The 21,288-nt window shown below is 38.8% G+C and overlaps 1 protein-coding gene across 3 annotated transcripts in view; it reads right to left on the reverse strand.

Moving 5' to 3' along the window:
• Positions 1–21,288, reverse strand: part of CSMD1 (CUB and Sushi multiple domains 1) — a 1,238,710-nt gene that overhangs the window by 154,313 nt on the left and 1,063,109 nt on the right. For all 3 annotated transcript variants that reach the window (XM_089531085.1, XM_089531084.1, XM_089531086.1), the window contains exons 34-37: positions 20,521–20,724; positions 19,066–19,190; positions 16,299–16,395; positions 13,618–13,722 (exon numbers count right to left, since the gene is read on the reverse strand). In XM_089531085.1, the coding sequence (XP_089387211.1) occupies positions 13,618–13,722; positions 16,299–16,395; positions 19,066–19,190; positions 20,521–20,724 (531 nt within the window). The remainder of the gene's footprint in view (positions 1–13,617; positions 13,723–16,298; positions 16,396–19,065; positions 19,191–20,520; positions 20,725–21,288) is intronic.

Below are 21,288 nucleotides of genomic sequence, written 5' to 3' on the forward strand. Positions count from 1 at the left end.
ACTGTCTACGGCTTACTTGCCTTTACATTGTCAGTACTGCTGTCCCTGCTGCTTTAATCTCAAGTCCATAGCATGTGTCCAATATTCTGGGTAGGTGCTTGAGCTACTTAGGCAGACGTTAGAGGATAGAGGTGTCACAGTCCTCCTTGGGGTCTCCAGCTGTCAGCCTCTCCTATCTGGTTTCCCATGCTGGGCAATTCTCCACTGCATCCTTCTCTCTTGGCCATGCTTTTCCTCCCATTTGTTCCCCCCTGGCCATTCCACTGTTGACTGACAGGCCTTCTCTTTGGCCTTATTCCAGCCCTGTCTATTTGCCTCCCTGTTTTCTTCCTCGCTGCCCATTTTCTCCCAGTTATTTTTCTTCTCCCCTAGTTACCCTGCTTTTTCATCTCATCTCATCTCCCTGCAAGCCTTTCTTCCACTGTGTCCCTCCTCTTTTTTTTTCTTTGCCTCACTCTCGACCTTCCGGTTCTTTTGCTGGTTTGCTTCTGTGTAGACTCCCTGTCCCTCTTTTCCTCCATTACCTTCGCCCTGTGTCACTTCACCTCTCCTCACCTGTTGTGACTCCTTTCTCCTTCTCCCAGCTGCAGCATCTCCTGAACTAAAGCCAAAACTGGAGACACACAGCATCAGTTGCCACCTCCTTGCTCATCTTGTTGACTTCATATCTTCCATTGCTGCTGTAAAGGTAAGTCTGTTTCCTTGCTCTCCCCACCACAATATCTGTATGTTTTTCTTGTTTTTAATTACCCCTCTACCCCAATTCCTAAGCATAATGATGTAAGAAAGGAGAAGTGACCTTTTATCAGGCTTGGGGCTTTGGCCAGGAGAAATGCTTGTGAAACCATGGGAGATGGGTGTTTTTTAATTTTGTAAATGTTATTTCTATCCCTAATGCATGTCTACCTTCACTAGTAGTGAGGTTATATATTGCAGATGTCTTCTGATAAATTTTAGATGAGAAACACATGGGCCTTCCTGGTGTGTGGGCCACTCTTCCTAGTTTGGGGGCAACTGTCTACAGGAAAACTGACTGAAAAATAATGGACAGCCAGTAATGGTAACATGGAAGAACAAAAAATATATACCAGAAATCAATATCATCGCAACACAGCTTACCTCCAGTATTTTAGGAATAGGGTAATAGCTTGAGCATTGAGGCAGGTGGTTGATTCCATACATGGAATAAAGAACTGGAGCACTTGGCAGTGGCTTAACTGGGGTCACAACTTTATTAATGGCAACAAATCAATCTGTGAGGCATTTTGTTGAGAGCTCAACATTCACTACTGACTACTGACTAGATGAGGAGGAGTTTGACTGGATTGAACTGTCAAAACAATATACTATATTTATCTATTTACTTCAGACACTCATTTTCATTTCTGAAACATGGCATCTTTAGTCACAACCCCATGAACCCCAGGATCCAGAGTGTGAGATAGTCTAGCCACACCAGGATGTCTTCTTCTGTGCCCACACAGCCTTGAGTGGTAGGTCTTAAAAATCCCATTTCACCTTAATAAATAATAATAATAAATAAAACTTTTATTTATATCCCACTTTTTGTTAAAACAATCAAAGCAGCATACAACATTAAAATGATACAGCAATAGATACCATCTCCCCCCCTTAAAAAAGGATTAAACAACAATTAAAATTACAAACAAAAAAAATCTAAAAACAATAATAAAATAATACAGTAACAGTGGGCAGAATCATCACAGATGTATGTACATGAAGGGATCTTTACGTGGATCTTTATGTGGCCGGGTGCTATTCCGAGAAGGCCTGCTGGAAGAGATCTATCTTGACAGCTTTCTTAAAGCAATCTAGGTTGGTAATTTGATGGATCTTGTCCGGCAGGCCATTCCATAAGGTGGGAGCAACTGCAGAGAAAGTCCTCTGGGAGGTCGCAGTCAATCTGGTCTTTATGGACTGCAACAGATTCCTCCCAGAGGATCTGAGCGCACGGAGTGGCTTGTATGGAAGAAGGTGATTCCTTAAATAGGTTGGGCCCAAACCATGAAGGGCTTTAAAGGTAATGACCCGTGCCCAGAAACTAATGGGCAGCCAGTGGAATGACTTCAATATTGGTATAATGTGGTCACTACTGGTTGTTCCTGTAATCAATCTGGCTGCCATATTCTGTACCAGTTAAAGTTTCCAGACTAGGCACAAGGGCAGCCCCATGTAGAGCGCATTGCAAAAATCAAGTCTTGAGGTTACCAGTGCGTGTACTACAGTTTTGAGGTCACCTGGTTCCAGGAAAGAGCGCAGCTGGTGTATCAGCCGACGCTGACTGCATGTGTTCACCATGTGTTTCTTCTTTTCAAACTACTCTGAAGCTGTGACTATTTGGCCTATCCTAGTTAATGGCAACACATTTCATACTATGAAGCTAGCAGCTAACAGTCTGTACCTCAAAAGATCCACCTCCATCCCATGCATATTGATTTACTTGAAAATCTGACTCAGCCAATCAACACTAGTGACACATACCAGGAAGGGAGGATAAAGGGAGGATGTCATTAAAAATCCATCTGAAGCCGCAGAAGGCAAGGATGGACTTAATGGTCTGTCTCAAAGTCTTGCCCTCACTAAATGCAAGTGTCCTGAATTGGTCTGAGGCTGGATACAACAAGCCCTCCTCGCACGCACACACCTGTTGCAGTGGGAAATTATATAAGAAAAAGTTTACTTGAAATGCAACCAAAATAGGTACACATTGTACACAGTAAGTTAAATGCTTCATCAAGTTTCCTCAGTTGCTACGCTTGCCTCCATCTTAGTCTAGAGTCACTTATTCTGTTCAAAACACACAAGCACATTAGCATTAGTGAAATCAACTTGCTGCTGCTGTATATTCTGGGCTATTTTCTGTGTAGCGAGTTTCTCATTTACATTACTGTATTATCATCCACTCACAGCACAACTGCTTTGTTTACATAGCAATACTAAAAAACAATGATGTTCTAGAATGATGCCTGTTGTTCATATAATCAGAGCAATGCAAAAGGTAAAGAAAATTTATCAGAAAGAGGCCATGCTGTCTAGTGCGCTGATGCTAAGCATTCTAATAGAGTGTGAGTGCCTAGGAAGGGATGGCAGGGATGTTCACCCTGATAATCTGGCTCCCCTGCTGCTGCAGCTGACATGTAGTGTCCACCAGATGCTATAGCAACCTGTGATGGGGAAAAGGCTGGCAGTTGTACACACTGGTTGCCTAGTAGCATGGAGACACTGGAAACCAGTGGGCAGCAGAGCAGTAAGAATCACAGATGTGCAGCAGGGAGGGAGGAAATTGTCAGAATGCAGTAAGTGTTTAAGATTTATCACAACTTTTTAGAGGGAAGTGAGGGCAGCAGGCTCAAGAATAAAGCAAAAATTACTAAACGTGTAAAGGCTTTGTCGGAAGGAAGGAGAGGTAGCTGGAGTTGATCTGTTTGAGGCTTCCCAAAAATTAGGTTTAGAACATTCAGACCTCTGGCTTGTTCAACTGCTCCCTCTTCCATGGCAGCAGCAGAGAGCATGCAAAAAACCCTTTTCAGGCCAGTCATGCAGAGAACCGGTCCTCTCCACAGCCCAGTGAGGCTACCAGACACACAAACCTGTCTGTCTGCCTGCCATAGACAGTGTAAATTGTCACAGGAATGCCTCCACCACCACCTGAGCACTGACTTGTACTCAGACAAAACCCAGTATTGCACCTGATTCTGGTGATAAATAAATCTGTGGGGGCCTGATGTAACCAAGAGAGCACTTCAGAGCAGATTAGGGGAAGAAACAAGGCTTCAGGGCCAGGTCTTCCAAGCCTCAAGTCCTGATGCTATGTGGGTCTTAATCCCCAATACATGCAAAGTGGGCCAGTTCCTCCCCCTGTAACACCTAAAGGAACAAGGGGTGGGGAGCAAGGGCAGATCTGTAGTCAATAAAACCTGTAAAACCCATGAGCTTGTAGCTTCAGAGAGGGCTGAGGCAACTTGCATCTCAAAAGGAGCATTACTTTTTATCTTGCTAATGGAACTTAATGGCCACAATCCCACTATGATTAAATCCAGATCGTGATCTGGGTTAAATGGGCATGGTTCCCACTGAATCCGATTTTAGAAATCAGTTCAGAAAGGGGGCCATGCTTTTTGTCCATTTTTACCCATTTAACCTGCGTTAAAAAGACGCTGGGAAAATGGGGTGTTTTTTGGGCTGAATCGATTTATTTAGAATAGGAATCAAATCTGCCTTGGTTCCCACTGGCAGCCCGGCCCGGGGAGCAGCTAGCATTACCTGGCCTCTCCTGGCCCCAAAATCCCCGGCCCAGCCTCCTTACTAGCTTTTTTGGCCGCTGACCTCCTTCCCTGGGCTTTTTAAAAATTTCAACCGACCAGGGAGGCTGGAAGGCGGTCGCAGAGAATCCAGAAGCCTTGCAACCTCCTTCCCGGCTTTCCCCCAGCTTCTCTGCGACCTCCTTCCAGCCTCCCCGGCTGCAGGAAATTTTTAAAAAGGTGCAGGGAAGCCGGTCAGCAGCCAAAGAAGCTGGTAAGGAGGCTGGGCCGGGGATTTTGGGGCAGGACAGGCCGGGCCAATAAGCTGTCCCCGCCACTTGCCGATTCCTGAACCGATTCCTGAAACTGGCACAAACATAGTGGGAACCACGTTTTTTCTGAACTGGTTTCAGGAATCGGTTCAGGAAATGGATTTTCCAGTAAGTGGGAATGGGCCCATAGTTTCTTTTTAATTTCCTGGAGAAATTTCCCTGAGTATTCACATGGTCAGAAGGAGGAGAGGCCTGCCTGCCTGCCTGAATTTTCCTCCAGTATGACCTGAACTGAGAACAGCCACATCTTGACAAAATGCAGGCTTGTAACTAACATCATCATATTTCCCCCCTCCTCTATGATTTTTAACATCTTTGCCTGATGAAAAAACCAGTTGATTTTGGATGTTATTGTATAATAAAACCTGGTGTAACAGAAATGCTGGTCTGTGTCTCATTGGTGGGTAATGGAGATGAGAGAACTACAATCTTCTCCTACCCTTGAAGGGAAGCAACTGAGTCACAGAGCCACTGATTTTAATGGGTCTTAATTTCAATTATATGTGTTAAGGACTGGAAAGTTTAAAATCTAAAAAATAATAACAATCAGGTAACATGATTATTGTTCACTCAGAATATGGCCATCTTGTGATTACTGTTCACGCACAAGATACAGTCCCAGATCCTAACTAACTCTCTGGCAGTAGAACAGTTAGTGCTCAAGAGATGCTCTCCCTGGAAGACATTATGATAAAGACATATTTTCCGGGTTTCCCCTCCCCTGCATGCTCTAAACATCTGCTGCGAGTCAGAGGATAGTCTGGAATGTATGAGGTGATGCAAGGAAGGGATACGTAGAAATAGTCTCTCCTTCTTTTCCTCCAATGAAAGCCCCCTGCTATATCAGAATCTCTCCTGTGGATGGCTCTTTTGGATATGGAAGAGAACTCAGGATCCCAGCTCACAAAAACTTACTAACTTTTTTTCTTCAAAGCATCAATAACAGAAATTGCAAAGTCAATACAAAAGCATAATTTGGAGCTTATGTTATACGTGCCTTATCTGTTTCTGTGAAAACTAGAAAAGGCTTCAAAATTTAAAAAGGAATCATGTGGATTAGTTTGGCCCATAATTCCTTTGTTTTGATGTGTTTCTCTAAGATGAGAAGTTGTCATTCTTTTTGAAAGCAATGACAGAATTTTACCAGGATTTATTTACTTATTTACCGGAGTTTAATTTCTCTCTTGAAAAACAGATTTCACATTGTGGCTGGCCCTAAATTGGTAGCATACACATACAGTACTGGAGAAAAAAAATAATGTTTATTTCAGATTAATTTAAAATATTGCAATGCATTTCTTTAGTAGTTGTTTAGTTAATTCATTTAATTACTTTAAACTGCATTGCAATAATTGATTATGAATGGAAATGAGTAACAGCCTAGCTATAAAAAGCATTTATTGTGATTAGAGACTTAACTTGTTTTATAACTAATAGAAGACCTGTTATTATTTGTAATTATTTGCAAAGATGTAGCAGTGCAGTGTGGCACTTTTAATGACAACACAGAGAGAATTTAAAAGAGGGCCCTATAATGCAGTGTCTGTTAGAGAAGAAGACCGAATGCAGAGGAAGAGGAGTGCAGGGGAAGAGACAAAACTATGATAATAAAGTCAGCAGCAACATTCCATACATTGGTGGAAGGACCTGCTTTATTGCTCACTTGCTGCATTCACATGCAACATGTAATCGTGTTTTGTACTAAAGATGATTAAATATGCATAGTACAGTTCAAACCTCCAGACAGAATAGGCAGATTGGAATTTACAGCAGGTTGTTTTCTGCTTTTAGTCCTCTCATGTGTCCATGATGCAGTACAATAGGACCAAGAGTTCATGGTAGGATAGTCCCTTGACTAGAGATGGAAAACCTTTTTTTTTTTCAGTCCACATTTTGATGTGGATGCCACATGAAACTGAATGCAATCATGTGGAGAAATCCACATTTTTCTGAGCATCATGGGTTTTTTCCACATTTAAAAAAAGATGTATAGGATGCCACATATTAGAAATATATCCATATAAACATGTGTATTAAGGAAAGTGCATTCAAAGCCACTATACCCTACAGGAAGAAGGGTTAATATATTTCAGAAGGTCCATGCAAAAATCTGTGTATAAGTAATAGTACACACGAAACAAGTGTCAGCTTTCATTAGAGACTGCCTTAAATGGCAGAAGTCTATTTCTTAGTTTGAAAAACAGGATTTTTTGCCTTTCTTTTGGTCAGAAAAAGGGTGGTTTAGCAGTGCTAAGTGCTGCAAAACAGTGCAGGTGTGTGTGGGTGTGATGGAGTCTCAGGGCTGAGCTTTGCCTGTATTACCATTAACACTTTGTTTAATATATATTTTAGTTCTGGGAAAGAATGAATGTGGAAGAGCTTGATAGTAGCTAGGGACAGAAGATCCTGATTAGAGTTTCTTCTCATTAGGATTTGTGACCAATTTGTTCTCTGTCTTAATTGATTTAAGAAGAGTTCATTCTGCAGTATGCAAAGGTTTAAAACCTTTGATAATACAAGTGCCTTTTTGATGTTCAAAGCATAGTTTAAGCAACCTACAACAGTAACAGATTGGCTAATTTGAATTTTAGGAAAAACAGACTCCAGTCTTGAAGCAACCTTTCCATAAGATAAATCAGCTGGTTAGAGTACAATCTGGGCAAACCTTATGATATCCTTTATTCTAGGAATTTCCCCCTACTGGTTTCTCACAAGCAATGGGTAGTGGTGGCTTTGATGTCATTGGGAGAGTGAATTAATTCCAGACTTTAGGCTGAACCTTAAAGGAGCTATCAAAGATGCTAAAAAAATACCACCAAAATCATTATTGTGTGCCTTCAAGACATTCCCAACTTATGGCAACCTCATGGTGATCCCATCACAGGGTTTTCTTGGCAAGATTTATTCAGAGGGGTTTTGCCTTTGACTTGCCCAAGGTCACCCAGGGATTGTTCCCACTACAATTTAAACTGGATCTTGATCCGGTTTAAACCACGATGGTTCCCATTTAATTAGAATCCCTGAAGTGATTCGGAAAGGGGGGGGGGCATAATTTTTACCCATTTTTATCCATTTAACCCATGTCAAAAAGATGCGGGTAAAATGGTGTGGTTTGGGGCTGAATCGATTTATTTGGAAATAAATCAGTTCAGCCCAAGTGGGAACCAAGCGGAATCGAATTGGATTCAAATCTGCTGTGGTTCCCACCAGCAATGGCTTTCCCGGCCATACCTCCATGTTCCATCCTCAGTCCTCCCGGTCTGCCTCTCTCCTTCCTATCCAGCCTCTCTTCTGCCCCCAGTATGGCCAGGAAGGATGGCGGGAGACATGGTGAGGAAGCTGCACCTGTTGCTTCCTCCATCGATTCTTGAAACCGGCGCAAACATAATGGGAACCACGCTGTTTGCTGAACCAGTTTCAGGAATCGGTGCAGGAAGCGAATCAAGAGTTAAGTGGGAATGAGACCCCGGTGAGCTTCTGTGGCAGAGCAGTGATTCAAATCCTGATATCCAGAGTTCTAGCCCAACATCCAAACCACTGCACCACACCAGCTAACTACCCTCAAAATAGTTTAGAATAAAAATTTGGATTAAAATCCACAGTAAAGTTCCCAGACCCCACCACATCATTTTTGTGCCACCATCCCAACTCCCTTTTCAACAAACAGTAACTTAGCAACTTGGACTTTTCTCATTTTATCGTGGTTATTAGTAACAGTCTTCTAGTTAAATACTGGGGCACTAGTATACTGATTAGTCATTATTTCCTTATGCATTCATTTTTGATAAAATAAGAACTTGTGTTGTTTATTCCTAATATTTGCCAGTGAACTAAATTCCTCATTTTGGAGTGGCACAGTCTACCATATGTGCACCACACTTGTGCCAAAGATGCAAGGGACACATGCCAGTTTGTGTAAACAAGTGAAAAAGAATGTTTAGTAATAATAACTTCATGCTACAAGAATGAGCAGGTAGCAATTCAGAGTCTGTGCAGTATCATGTCCTCTTAGGTTTATGATTATTTACAGAGGATCAAAAACATCCACTTATTATTTGAAACAACTGCAGTTTATTGCTAAGACCAGACTGCTGTTGGGGACTCTGGCTATTTTAAGTCCCAGGCAAGCAGTCTGCAGTCTTTGGGCCAAAGACTGAGAAAAAAGGTTGAAGAAAAATAGAAATGGATAAAATGATGGTAGAGAAAAAGAGAAAGAGGGGAGTGGTCATATCCACTTCTGGCATCTGCAGTCTACAGATTGAAAATATTTTAAAAATATATAAATTTCAAAAAATAAACCTTGATCAAAAGAGGCACTGTTTTACTATGCCACTTCCGTCCCTCCTTCTCCTTCTCTGGACCTCTCCCAACTGATTCCCAGGTGCTGGAGGAGAGGTTTTAACATCGGATTGAGAAAGGAAGCAAGTGGATTTAAATGGAGAGTTGTTTCCATAGGAAGCAAGGTCTTGAAAAAGGGACTGGAGAGATGGTTTTAAATGGAGAAGGTTTTTTTTTATAGGAAGCCAGGTCTTGCAAAAGAGACCAGAGAGAGAAGCAAGTGGATATAAATGGAGATGTTATTCCATAGGAATCCAGGTCTTACAAAACGGAACAGAGAAAGAAGCAAGTGGATTTCAATGGGGAGATTTTCCCATAGGAAGCCAAGTCTTGCAAAACAGAGCAGAGAGAGAAGAAAGTGTTTTTAAATGGGGAGTTTCTGTGATAGGAAGCAAAGGCTTGCAAAACAGACCGGAGGGGGAAGGAATTGGTGTCAGTGGAGATTGGGCCATCACGCCTCCTTGCCTTAGGACTCTTCTAAGCACTACTGATGTACTGCCCTCTTATATAAGTCTACTCAAAATTTACGGTCAATTTTGGGGCATAAATTTCTCTTCTTATAGTTGAGTATATACAGTATATGTGTGCTAATTCCATTTGCATTAAACAGCTTCATTTGATATAAACCTCCTCCTCCTCTCTCTCTTTCAAAGGAAAAATGACCAGAATAACCATTATATCTCTCAATCTGAGACTTTTCCAAGTTGAACCACCAAACCAAAAATAAAACACCAGATTGTGGAGACTGAGAGAATGTCTAAAGTCAGCTATAGTGATGGGAGTTGTAGGGACTCAAGGCAGCTATAAAGTTATAGTTTAAGGTATTATAAGAGCAATTGGCTCATGTTAAGTACATCTCTGTAGTTGCGCACTCTGGAAACCAGGTTCTGAATCCCAAATCCGCCATGTAAACCCACTGGGTGAACTTGGGCAGGTTACACTCGCTCAGCCTCAAGGGAAGGCTGAGGTTCGGAAGCAGTCTTGCCAAGAAACCCCTGTGATAGATTCACTTTAGGGTTGCCATAAATCAGAAATGGTTTGAAGACACACAACAACAACAATTCCTTCCAAATCTAGGATTCTATGTGTTCCTGCATGGCAGAATGGGTTTGACTGGATGGCCCCTGGGGATCTCTTCCAACTCTAGGATTCTGTGGTAACAAGGGGGACAGGGCTGCTTGCCAAAGGGAAAATGCTGGGTTTTGTTGCATTTAAAGAAAACCTTTTAAAGTTTAAGCTACAATTTATGTATCTGAATCCCAGCTCAGTCTTGTAGACCCACTGTGTGGCCTTGGGCAAGTCACAAGCTTTCAGCCTCAGAGGATGGCAAAGGCAACCCCCCTCTGAAGAAACCTGCAAAGAAAACCCCATGATTGGTTTGCCTTAGGGTTACCATAAGTCAGAAATGACTTGAAGGCACACAACAAAAGCAACAAAGGGATTGTAAATAAATAAATAAATAAATAAATAAATAAATTGTAGTTTAAACTTAAGAAGGCTTTCTTTAAATGCAACAAAACCTAGCATTGTCTCATTGGGAAGCAGGACATCATCATGACAAAGCAACAGAAGATAGCCAATTAGTTAAGCCTCTACATAAGACCTTTTGGTAATACACAGTCCTGCTCATTGAATTCTCATTTCATTGGTCTTGTCCCTTCACTTCATTGGCAAATGATTAAAAAATCCTTATTCCTTGTTAGAGAAGTTGCATGTTTTACTGCTTGTTAAAGAGTTTATGGAATCCTTGAGTGACCAATATCTCGTATGTTTAAGGAAGAGTGACAAGAATTCTTTATATCTCTACTGTACAGCACCACAAATGGTCCCTGACAAATTGCCCTCAAATGTGATCCACACTACTGCTTGAAATAATAGTTTGTTACAACAACCTGGAATAAATAATAATTTATGATCCTGGCTAGTATGTAGCCACTTCTGAACAGGAATTACTCATAGTCTAATCACCCATTAATTTATCTAACCTACTTTTAAAGCCAGCTAAAATGGCTTTAGACAACCATGTCCTGTATACTAATTCTTTACACTGGAGCCTTTTCAGGTAAAGTATTGCTAACTATTTGTAGTCACATCTGAAACGGCCCAGAAGGTTTGGTGTAACCTTGAGAATAACATCAGTATCAACTGGGTTAGTTAAATCACACTGAGAGCATAGCATCTGCAAGTATTCCTAAAATATGTCATAAATAGCTGCTGCTCAAACCCCATCCCCAGACAATATGTAAATAAGATATACAATTTCATCTGGCATCACCAATAAATTACTCTTTTTCATATAAATTACAAAAAGCTTTGCATACAAATAGAAAAGGGTGTGTGTGTGTGCCAGAAAATAAAGATACTCAGTGGCTGAGGGCTGGTTCTGAATATTTATCATCATCTGGAAAATTTGGCCTTTCCAAAAAATCTGCACACATTAACATTCTCAAAAAGTGATTACCCCAATTATAAGTATTACTATTGATGTTTATTGGAAAATTTACTTATTTGCAACTGCTCATTAAAAGGAGATGAATATCAACATTAAGGGAATGCTAGCCACCTTCATCTACATACTCTAATAAGGCTCAGTCTCACAGAAAAATTGTATTGCCTTCTGCGAGGTAACATAATGTTTACATAGTTAAAGGCAAAAATGTTTTAGGCAGCTTACCTTTGTTGAGACATTACTCAGACTAATAATTCATACCTGTATTCATGTTTAAAAATGAGAATTGCCTCTGGAACTGTCTGTTTCTCGTTAATATGAAAAGTTGCACATATTTGCTGTTGTACATATTCATTGTAAGAGTTGAAAAAAGGCATAAATGCCAGTTTTATGAGAGGAATATGCAGGGACATCATACTTTAATTTATAAACATTAACCTAATCCTAATCTTTAGTATACAGAATTCTACATGGTGAACTATGAAAAAAAGAAAAATGCAGTTACTAGAGAAAGGATTTCACCCTTGCTCCTAAGAAAATTCAGCAACATCTATGCCCATTGATATGGTATTTTTGTGTGTAATATTGAACTATTAATGTTGTTTAAAAAATTATTGTATTAAACCCATGGACTTGTAGTTTTCTTTTCTAAGCCCATATTTATTTCATCTACCAATGTGCATTAACAAACTGAGTTTTGCTGATCTCCAACCCAAAAAACTTCTGGGAGCAAAACAAATCTTTTAAAATTATGTCATTTGTCACTTTAGCTACCTTTTAGAACTGAAAAATAAAGTGGAGAACTATAGGAGCTGTTCAGAAACGACACAAGTAATGACCGAAAATGCATCCTCACAATTAATTAAAGATCACATTTGCAAAAAAAGAAAGGAGGGAAGGAGGGAAAGGGAAGTAAGGGGAAAACATAATGATGTGAAAATAATTTTTTGGCAAAAAATATACTTGTTCCCTGATCCTAGTAGATGGAGCTGAGAGAGAGAGAGAAAAAAAAACTCTACATGATTCATTATGATCACATGAAAAAGAATGAACCAATAATAACTATTAACTTAAAGAGCACTTAAATATATCTAAAATTGCTTCAGATAGGTGAACAGATACACAGTGTGGCTATTGACAACCTCGAACATTTCCATAAGAAGACAACAAAGACAATAAAGGGTCTGGTAAAAGGGAACAGTTGAGAGAACTGAATACATTTAGCTTGGAGAAGACTGAGAAGTGACATCTTTAAAATCTAAAGATTTGTTATGTGAAAGGTAAGATTGTTCTCTTCTTCACCAAAGGAAAGAACCCAAAGTAATAGCTTGAAATTATGAGAAAGGAAATTCTGACTAAGTAATAGAAAGATCTTTGTGATGTTAAGAATTGTTCAATAGTGAAATGGATGGATTGCAGGGTGTTGGACTCTACTTTGTTGGAAGTTTTCAGTGAGTGTTTGAATGGCTACCTCTCATGGATGTTTTAGCTGTAGAATATTTTCTTTATGGGCAGGAGATAGAATAGATAGACCTTGGGTTTATATTAATTATGAGTCTATGCATTATAATATAGGTAATATTCAGGATATATAAATATTTACAGAAAAATAAATAAATATACAACGTAGCATCCAAATCCATTATTTTAAATACAACTTCTATGCATGTAACATTTTATTAACACGAGCACTTTCAATATCTCTATCTCTAATCCAAAGGCTTTAAAGAAAAATAAAATATGATAACTGTCTGCATAATTATTAATATGATCAGCATTTTTAACAGTAGGTAAAGGATTTTCTTGAAGAGATTACAGCTTCTGTGTTTGATATTACATTATCTCCTTGTGAATAACTTTGCTATGAAACCTTGATCTCGACAAGTTGTAATGCTAAGTATTTGTTAAGAGTTTAATTCTTAACCCATTTGTGCCAATTTGCTCCTTTATCTCTTTTTCTTGTTTTATCCTGTGTGTGGCACACATCCCAATTATGTATATATGCCTACACAGAGGCACATAAACCATAACAAATGTAAAGAAGAAGATGTAACTGACTTCATCCATGTCACAACAATATATATCATTATTTGTGGGACAAGTCGACCTAGCATAGGATCTGAAATTATATATTAATGCTATCTGGGTGATGGTTTAAAGAATAACAATATGAACCACACTTTTCATATATCTACAATCAGTACAATATCCCCACCCACCAAAAAACAAATCTTACTTTTGTATTCCAGGTGAAAACCTGCTGCTGCCACACTAATATCAGAATGAAAATGCAAATAAAGTTGATTGGACGTGCTGTTCAGCAAAGCTGGTACTGTGGTACCTGCCAAAAATATAGGAGAAATATAATACACACAAGATATATCCAATATAATAGCTATTAATGAAGCAAAATGTAATCAAAGCATCAATTGTTTCAAGAGGACATCCAGTAAGCATATCTTGGGCCACATTTTTATACAGTACATACTTTACTGGGAATGAATTCCACTAAATTAAATGGAACATACTGTTCATAGGATTGGGTGACACAGTTCCATGGTTTGTTTACAGACTATAATACTATATACATAGCATTAATATTACTCTAATTTATGTTATCCCAGATTCTTCTTCAAACCTCCATATGAAATCTGAAGGTGATATTTAACTCACAACACTGCATCACAGATACTCAAAGACATAATTTCTATTTGGTAAACATGAATCATTAATAGGATGGGGTGTTGCTACTTCTGTCACCCCTCCCCCTCATGTACAAAGTGACATTTCTGAAGCAGGTAACTTTCTCTCTGTGTGGAGGCTTTCTACTGATTTTCCATGGTCATTATTTAAGTGGAGAACCTTCATAGACAAAGGAGGATCTCTTTAGAAAGTTGTCTGCCATGTGTTTGCCATCTACGCCAGGGATAGGAAACTGGGTGGGTACAGGGGTCAATTTCTCCCCGTGTTATGGTCTAATGGTCATACTGAATTCCAGAAATGCAACAAACAAACAAACAAAAAACCAATAACAAAATACAGAAGAAAGTCCACTTCTAGTTTTGAAAAAAAAATGGCATTATTTGATGATGAACAGCAAGGTTGAAAAGTAATTAAAAGGATAATTATTCCTCCTGGGGGCTATCAGGAGAAATAATTCACCCTTTTTATGAGTAGATAAAGGACATTTTATGAGCAGATAAAAAACACTTTAAGTATGTATACAGAAGCCTGTACTATACAATGTTTACAAAAGAACCACATTGTAAAACCCTATGTAAGTCCTGATAACTTAATAGTAATTATCTACAAATGAACAGAACATGTAAGATTTTATTCCCACACATGCGTGTGAAATAGAATAATGCAAATCCTTAGCTTAGTTTACCGGTTGTAATGAAAGAAATATTCCCAAAACCAACACTTGTTTCATGGGTGGCTGACGTAGTGACACATTTCCAGTGTACACAAGCTTTGTTTCATGCACAAAAATATTGTGTAGGCTAAGAATATAAGGTGTATATGAAACAAATGAATTTTGTGTTTAGATTTGGATCCTATCTCCAAAATATCTGAGTTATGTACATATATGCAAATACAGGTATTCCAACATCCTTTAAAACCCAAAATCCAAAAGAGCTCTGGTCTCAAGAATTTTGGATAAGGGAAACTCAACCTAAGTTTCTCTTGGACAATTAATACCTCTGAGCTTTATCAGTTGTTGGAAATAAAAGATACTAGAACTGATTTATTAAGTTTGATATAAAATACTTGCTCGGAAAATTAATTTCCATATCTTGAGCTGGTGGACTTTTGTTCTTTTAGTATCTACAATCCTGCAAGAATCCTCCCCCCCCCCATTTTTATTGCCATCTCAAGCATCATCACCCCAACTCCTATGTGCTAGCCATCACATTGCCTTTTGCTATCTCACTCTTCCATTACAGGTATCTCGTTATAAAAAAATGGGATTTCTGATTCTAAAAATAAGGCTTTGTGACATATACTGCTGCCCTTTGCACTCTCTGCTCTCTTTCACACAGGAGGCTTACCTGTGAGTAAATCGCCATAAAATCATCAGAAATCATGACAGAAGCAGGATCGGGGTTCACAGACCTGTCCGCTTCTCCTGTCAGTAAATCGTCATGGAGGAGTTGGGGCTCTCTTCTCCAGTTAATAGAGCGTCCTTGGAGCCGCCATTTGGTAATAATGGGATCTTCTGTTACTGGCGGCTCCATGACAATTTACTGATGGGAAAAATGAGCCCTGACGCCTCCATGACGATTTACTGATGGGAGAAGCACGCAGGAGTGTGAACCCTGATCACGCTTCTTTCACAATTTTTGATGATTTCATGGTGATTTACTCATGGGAAAGTCTCCCATGTGAAAGAGTCTTCTCTCTGTCTCTCTGTGTGCATGAATGTGTAGATGTATAGGCACAGACAGACAGACAGACAGACAGACACACACACACATATATAGTATGCACACATATATTGATAATCAAGATAACTGCCTGCATTTTAAAATTCTCTTTGGGTGACTTTGGACTTTCTCCAGGTATGTGGCTATGACGATTTACATGAGGAGCACCTACACTTCAAATTTATATGTTTCTCACAATGAATTCAATGCTTCACGGGAAAAATCTCATCTCATGACACAAATCACACGCAGACATTGTTTGTTGCTATCTTGCATTGAAAGGCAACAAAACAAACAATAATAATGACATTTATCACTTATATAGTACCTTTTTTGTGTCTTAAATACTTCAGAGAGATATAAACTAGGTATTCTTCACTAAGTTGTTAGGGGCAAGATTGCACATGGTCAGGTGCACACACATATACACAAACAAGGAAAAGCTTGAATTGGCTGCATTTACTTTATTACAATGCCAATGTTTACATACCTGAAAAGCTTCCAAGCCTTGGTGCTGTCATGTCACCACCATCATAGATTTCTAGAGAATCCCAGTTATGTTCAGTGGCAAAGCTTATGACCTGGATCTGTGAAAAACAATGTCACTGAGTGTTCATTAAACAGAATATGTTCAGGAATAGTGACAGGAAAGACAAACAAGGACAGCACGTTTGACAGCAAACACACACACACAAACTATACACATACTACCTTCACAGTGTTGTAAAGTATATGATTCTAATTATAACACTGAGACTTTAAAAAAAAGTACTAGGACTGGATACTGCTTAAAATGAACTAAATCTAGTCATTAGTTCCAATTAAAGTAGACTCACTGAATAAACGGATTATACATACTTGCTGAAATACCACTCAGAAATTGACTCAGTATGTCAACTCTAGTAGGCACTAGCAATTGAATTTAGGGCATAGTAACAAAGACTGGAGGACCCTGTTGTGCCTGTGAAAAATAGATTTTTAGTGCCCATGGCCTAGTCACGATAGAATCATATCACTATGATTCTATTTAAACTGCCTACATCCTACAGAATCCTGGGATTTGTGATTTGGTCAGAGGCATCAGAGGAGATCTCCGGCTGAGAATTCTAAACATCCCTCCTGAAATTGCAAATCCCAGGATTCCACAGGATGGAACCATGACAATTAAAGTGGAATCAGATGGTAACTGTGCAGTGTGAAAGGGCTACCTGAACAAACAACTGTCCATTGGAAGTGGTACTGTCCAGAAGCAGGCATTTTATAATAATCTGTTGAGTAGCTTGGCAACAACTGAGTATGGCATGGTGGAAACAACAGCTCATTATAAAAGAAGAAAGGTTTTTAAGGAAAGAAAGAGGTAGACAAAAAACATTTTGGGAAGCATTGTTAAGTTGCAATAAATATAGTTTTGCAAGATACAATCACATTTTGTCATCCCAGCCCTCTGCTTCTGTTTCTATGCACATACAGGTTAGTTTTCAGTGTCTCTTTGATTAACTAAAGGCATCCATCAAGGGAGAAAGATCAGCAATTCCCACTTCCAATGGATCTTTTCAAAATCTCTTTGAGGTTTCTTCAAGCCTCTAGACCTCAGGAAGGAAGGGTATTCACGAAAGGTCACTCTCTTCCTTGATCCACGGAATGATAACTTCAGCGAGCAAAAAGATACTATCCATAAGGGTTCTTGCACAGGTATTCTTTAGTTTATACATTACCATGAACATGAGGAGGGCTCACTCACAAACTAATTTACTCAGGGATGTGGAGCTCACAAATACTTTTTCAACCCAAACTCAGTCCCAAATTCAATTTGTAATCAGAAAAATCGGCAAATGTAGGCGATTGTGAGCCAATGCACACACCCAAAGCATATTCAATACTTTAGTACATTTTTAAATCATTCATAAAATTTTATGCCTTTAAAAATACCTAGTTAATGGAAGAAAATAATGCATAAATATCAGAAATACATTCATGTAGAAAAACTTGCACAGAAATACATCCATTTTTGTGCAAGGAAGAAAAACTCATAATTTAATGTGTCTCTGAAGTGGAATGTGCTTTGAGATAGAAATTGGAGCACCAAAGAGTTTGGCTTTTGCTTATTCATACATCCCAAGAAATAGAACAGCTTCACAATGTTGTTTGGTAGCACTAGAAGCCATCCACCTGAAACAACACATGTTTAATGGTTGTCAAAGAGCACACATGACCCCCCCCCCCCCATATACCTTTTCAGCCTAGCCGCACCCCAGCTGGAGGGTTTTTCTGGGTCACTACAGTCTGGGATGCAGAGAAATGATGACTGCAACACTCTCCAAATCACAGGGCACACTAAGACAAGCATTTGTGGCAAGACCTCCAGCTGTCTGTTTTCAACTTGCCCTGGGAGAATGCTGAAAACATCAAGTCCCAGCACCCTGATATTCAGCTTCTCTGTGACCTTTCACTTGGGGTGCTGCTAGGGATTTTCTGAGGGAATGGCAGCATTAGACATAACTATAATGACACAGTTCTGTCAATAGTTACCTCCGATGATGTAGGACCTGGGCCTAATTTTTTTTAGCAAGGCATTTTTAAAATTAATATATTAAATGAAATGTTGAATGCTACAAATTCTGTACAAATTTGCTACCCCAACTAGTTAAATGAAAGTTGTTTTAGTTTCCTTTGGTTCCTTTCCCTATTGTGCTGCTTAGGAAGGCATGTTCATCAGGTCCAAGTGGGCACATGAGTCAATTTGTTTTATTTTGATACTTGAAATGGAGAGGGAAGATAATAGAGAACAAAGCTACATAAATACTTCATGGTTTCGTTCCATTAGCATAATCATTATTATTTAAACTTGGTGAAGTTAATTTAATAGAACACATTGAGTCACACTGGTTGGTTATTTTTTATAGTCGCCATTGAATGGTACTATTGCTTTACTTAGCAATGCTCAAATAAATGCTTCGGTTAACAGTACATCAGTTCTAATTCTTAAACATATTATTTTAACTATCTCTCTTTGAAACTACGTTGCATTATAGTCAATGAGTTGGATGGAAATGCTTTTGACTTTTACGCACGAGTTCCTATGGTCCATTGAAAGTCTCCTAAATAATCTATTTGTTAGAAACATGAAGATATAATTAAACTAACCGCACTCTATGATTTTGACTAAGGGCTGAGAAAGGAATAACCAACCAATAATATATTTATTTCTATTATTGCAAGGAAGTTAAAATCCCACTGTTGGAAAAATATGGACTTGCCTGAATACCTGATCCCTCAGTTACTATGATTTTCCATACACAATTCAAGCTGTTACCATAAGGTTCAGGATAACCTGGAGACAATATAGTACCCCTCCGTTCAGTGAAATTCCGACTGCATGGCACTGAAAGAAAATTGAATTAGATAGTAAGAAAGCCAAAAACACATGTAAAAGAACATTAAAAATACAGGTAAAATCACATTTCTGTTGTTTTAATAATAATCAGTATATAAAGGAAAGAAGGAAAACACAGTATTGAAAGGAATAGATACATTCATACTTCTGATAAAGATCATGCCTGTCAGACCATGATAATTGTATTTGAAATTCAGAAGATTTCTACCATCTTCTCTTTTGTTTCATTCCATACTGCAGGATAAAGCATCACAGGAAAAATGGACTGAATTAAGAAAGAAGGCCAAGAAAAAGCCTCAGAGCCTGGGAAGTTGCGGATGCAGAAAGCTTTTTTTTTTCCTTTTGGAGTTGAGGACAGAGAAAAAGGGAAAAGGACAGGGCAATCCTTCAACTACATCCCTCATGTTTGCGAAGACAGGGGAAACCATGGTTGCTTGCCAGGCTTGCCCATGCAAAATTATTATGTTCATCATTACTTCTCTTTGTATCTGTTATAAAGCAGAAGAAAAGGGAGGCTTCCTAATATCTATTTGGAATAAAGGTTCAAGGGTGAAAGAAGTGAAAATCTTTGGCACTGTTCACTTTGGACACACTTAAAAATAAAACTTTTTTTTTTTGCTATAATCAAAATAAATCAAAAGTTGTATGCACTTGAGAAAAACTACAGATAATATACTTCCAGTTATTCATTTCTTATTTTCTTTCCCCTAAAGACACACTGTCCCTATCAGTATTATAAATAATTGCAATGTACCAGTCTAGGGAGAAGAAGAAGAAGAAGAAATCCAATTAAGAAGTACAAAAGAACACAGAATTATATACACAATTCCACTGAAGAGTGTCAAAAACAAAATGTAGCCAGTTAACTGAAGAAAGAAAAGAAAGCCATTTTGATTTATTTTATATAGAAACACTAGGAGGTTTACGCTGCAAAACTGCAAACTGTATTAGCTACAAATCTGATATAAATAATGTCCTAGGAAAAGCCCAATTAATTAACATACCATACAGGTGGCTTCCCAAGCTTCACATTATATTCCATATTATACTTTTAGAGGCAGTCATGTTGATAATAAATATTCAGAAAAACATACATCAACCTTGTTAAACTAATAAATTATTATGTGAAATACTATACTGCTAACCAGCCAGCTGGTACTCAATTACTTTTGAAATGACAAATTACTTCTTTAAATTGGACATGGGCAGAATTAATCAATAGAGAGAAAACATAAGTGCTTAATACTACTTGATGAAACAAGTAGCCTTCTTAAAATTCTGATTTAGAAACAAATGACCTAAATATAATAAGCCTTACCCACACAGCTTGGCACTGTGTCGTTCCACTGGGCTAATGCGTTTGGCACAGACTGACAGCGGATAGCTTTGGAGCCTTGCAGAAGATAGCCGGGACTACATTCAAAGCGAACTACAGAACCTGCTGAAAATTCAGATCCAATCCTCCTACCATATCTGGGCTCTGGAACAGAACTGCATTGTGTATCACTAGTTCGTGGAACCGCTGTATGAATAAGAAGAAAGAAAAGGAATCTGTGAAATAAACCATACACATTATAGAGAATGTGCTTTCAGACAGTAATCATTAGGCTCAGAGTTACTTCCATTGATGTTCTAAAGGTGTTTTAATTTGATGTCTGCTTTAAAACTTTTTGAAAAGCGTACTCAACATTGTTTGGGGTGTTTTAATTTCTATTGTAAGCCTCTTTGAGTCCCATTCAGGATAAAAGTGGGGTACAAATCGAGCAATTAAATGAAATAACTGAACAATACATTGATGGAAATTTAATTTGCTGGATTAAAGCAACAAAGCAATCAGGATTAATAGTTTTTTGTGGGTTTTGGGGGCTACATGGCCATGTTCTAGAAGAGTTTATTCCTGACGTTTCACCAGCATCTGTGGCTGGCATCTTCAGAGTATGCTTGCCTGGAAAGGAGTTGGGTATATACACACTGTGTGACCTGGGAAGGCAGGAGTGATTTGCATGTTTATGTTCTGTTGCTAATGGCAGGCCTCAGGGTGGGAGGGTTTGCAAAAGAGCATGAGTGTCTGCTTGATTAGTGCTCA

This window comes from Sceloporus occidentalis, unplaced genomic scaffold, assembly GCF_023333645.1.
Source record: "Sceloporus occidentalis isolate IW3139 unplaced genomic scaffold, rSceOcc1.0.p SCAF_6, whole genome shotgun sequence".
Lineage (NCBI taxonomy): Eukaryota > Metazoa > Chordata > Lepidosauria > Squamata > Phrynosomatidae > Sceloporus > Sceloporus occidentalis.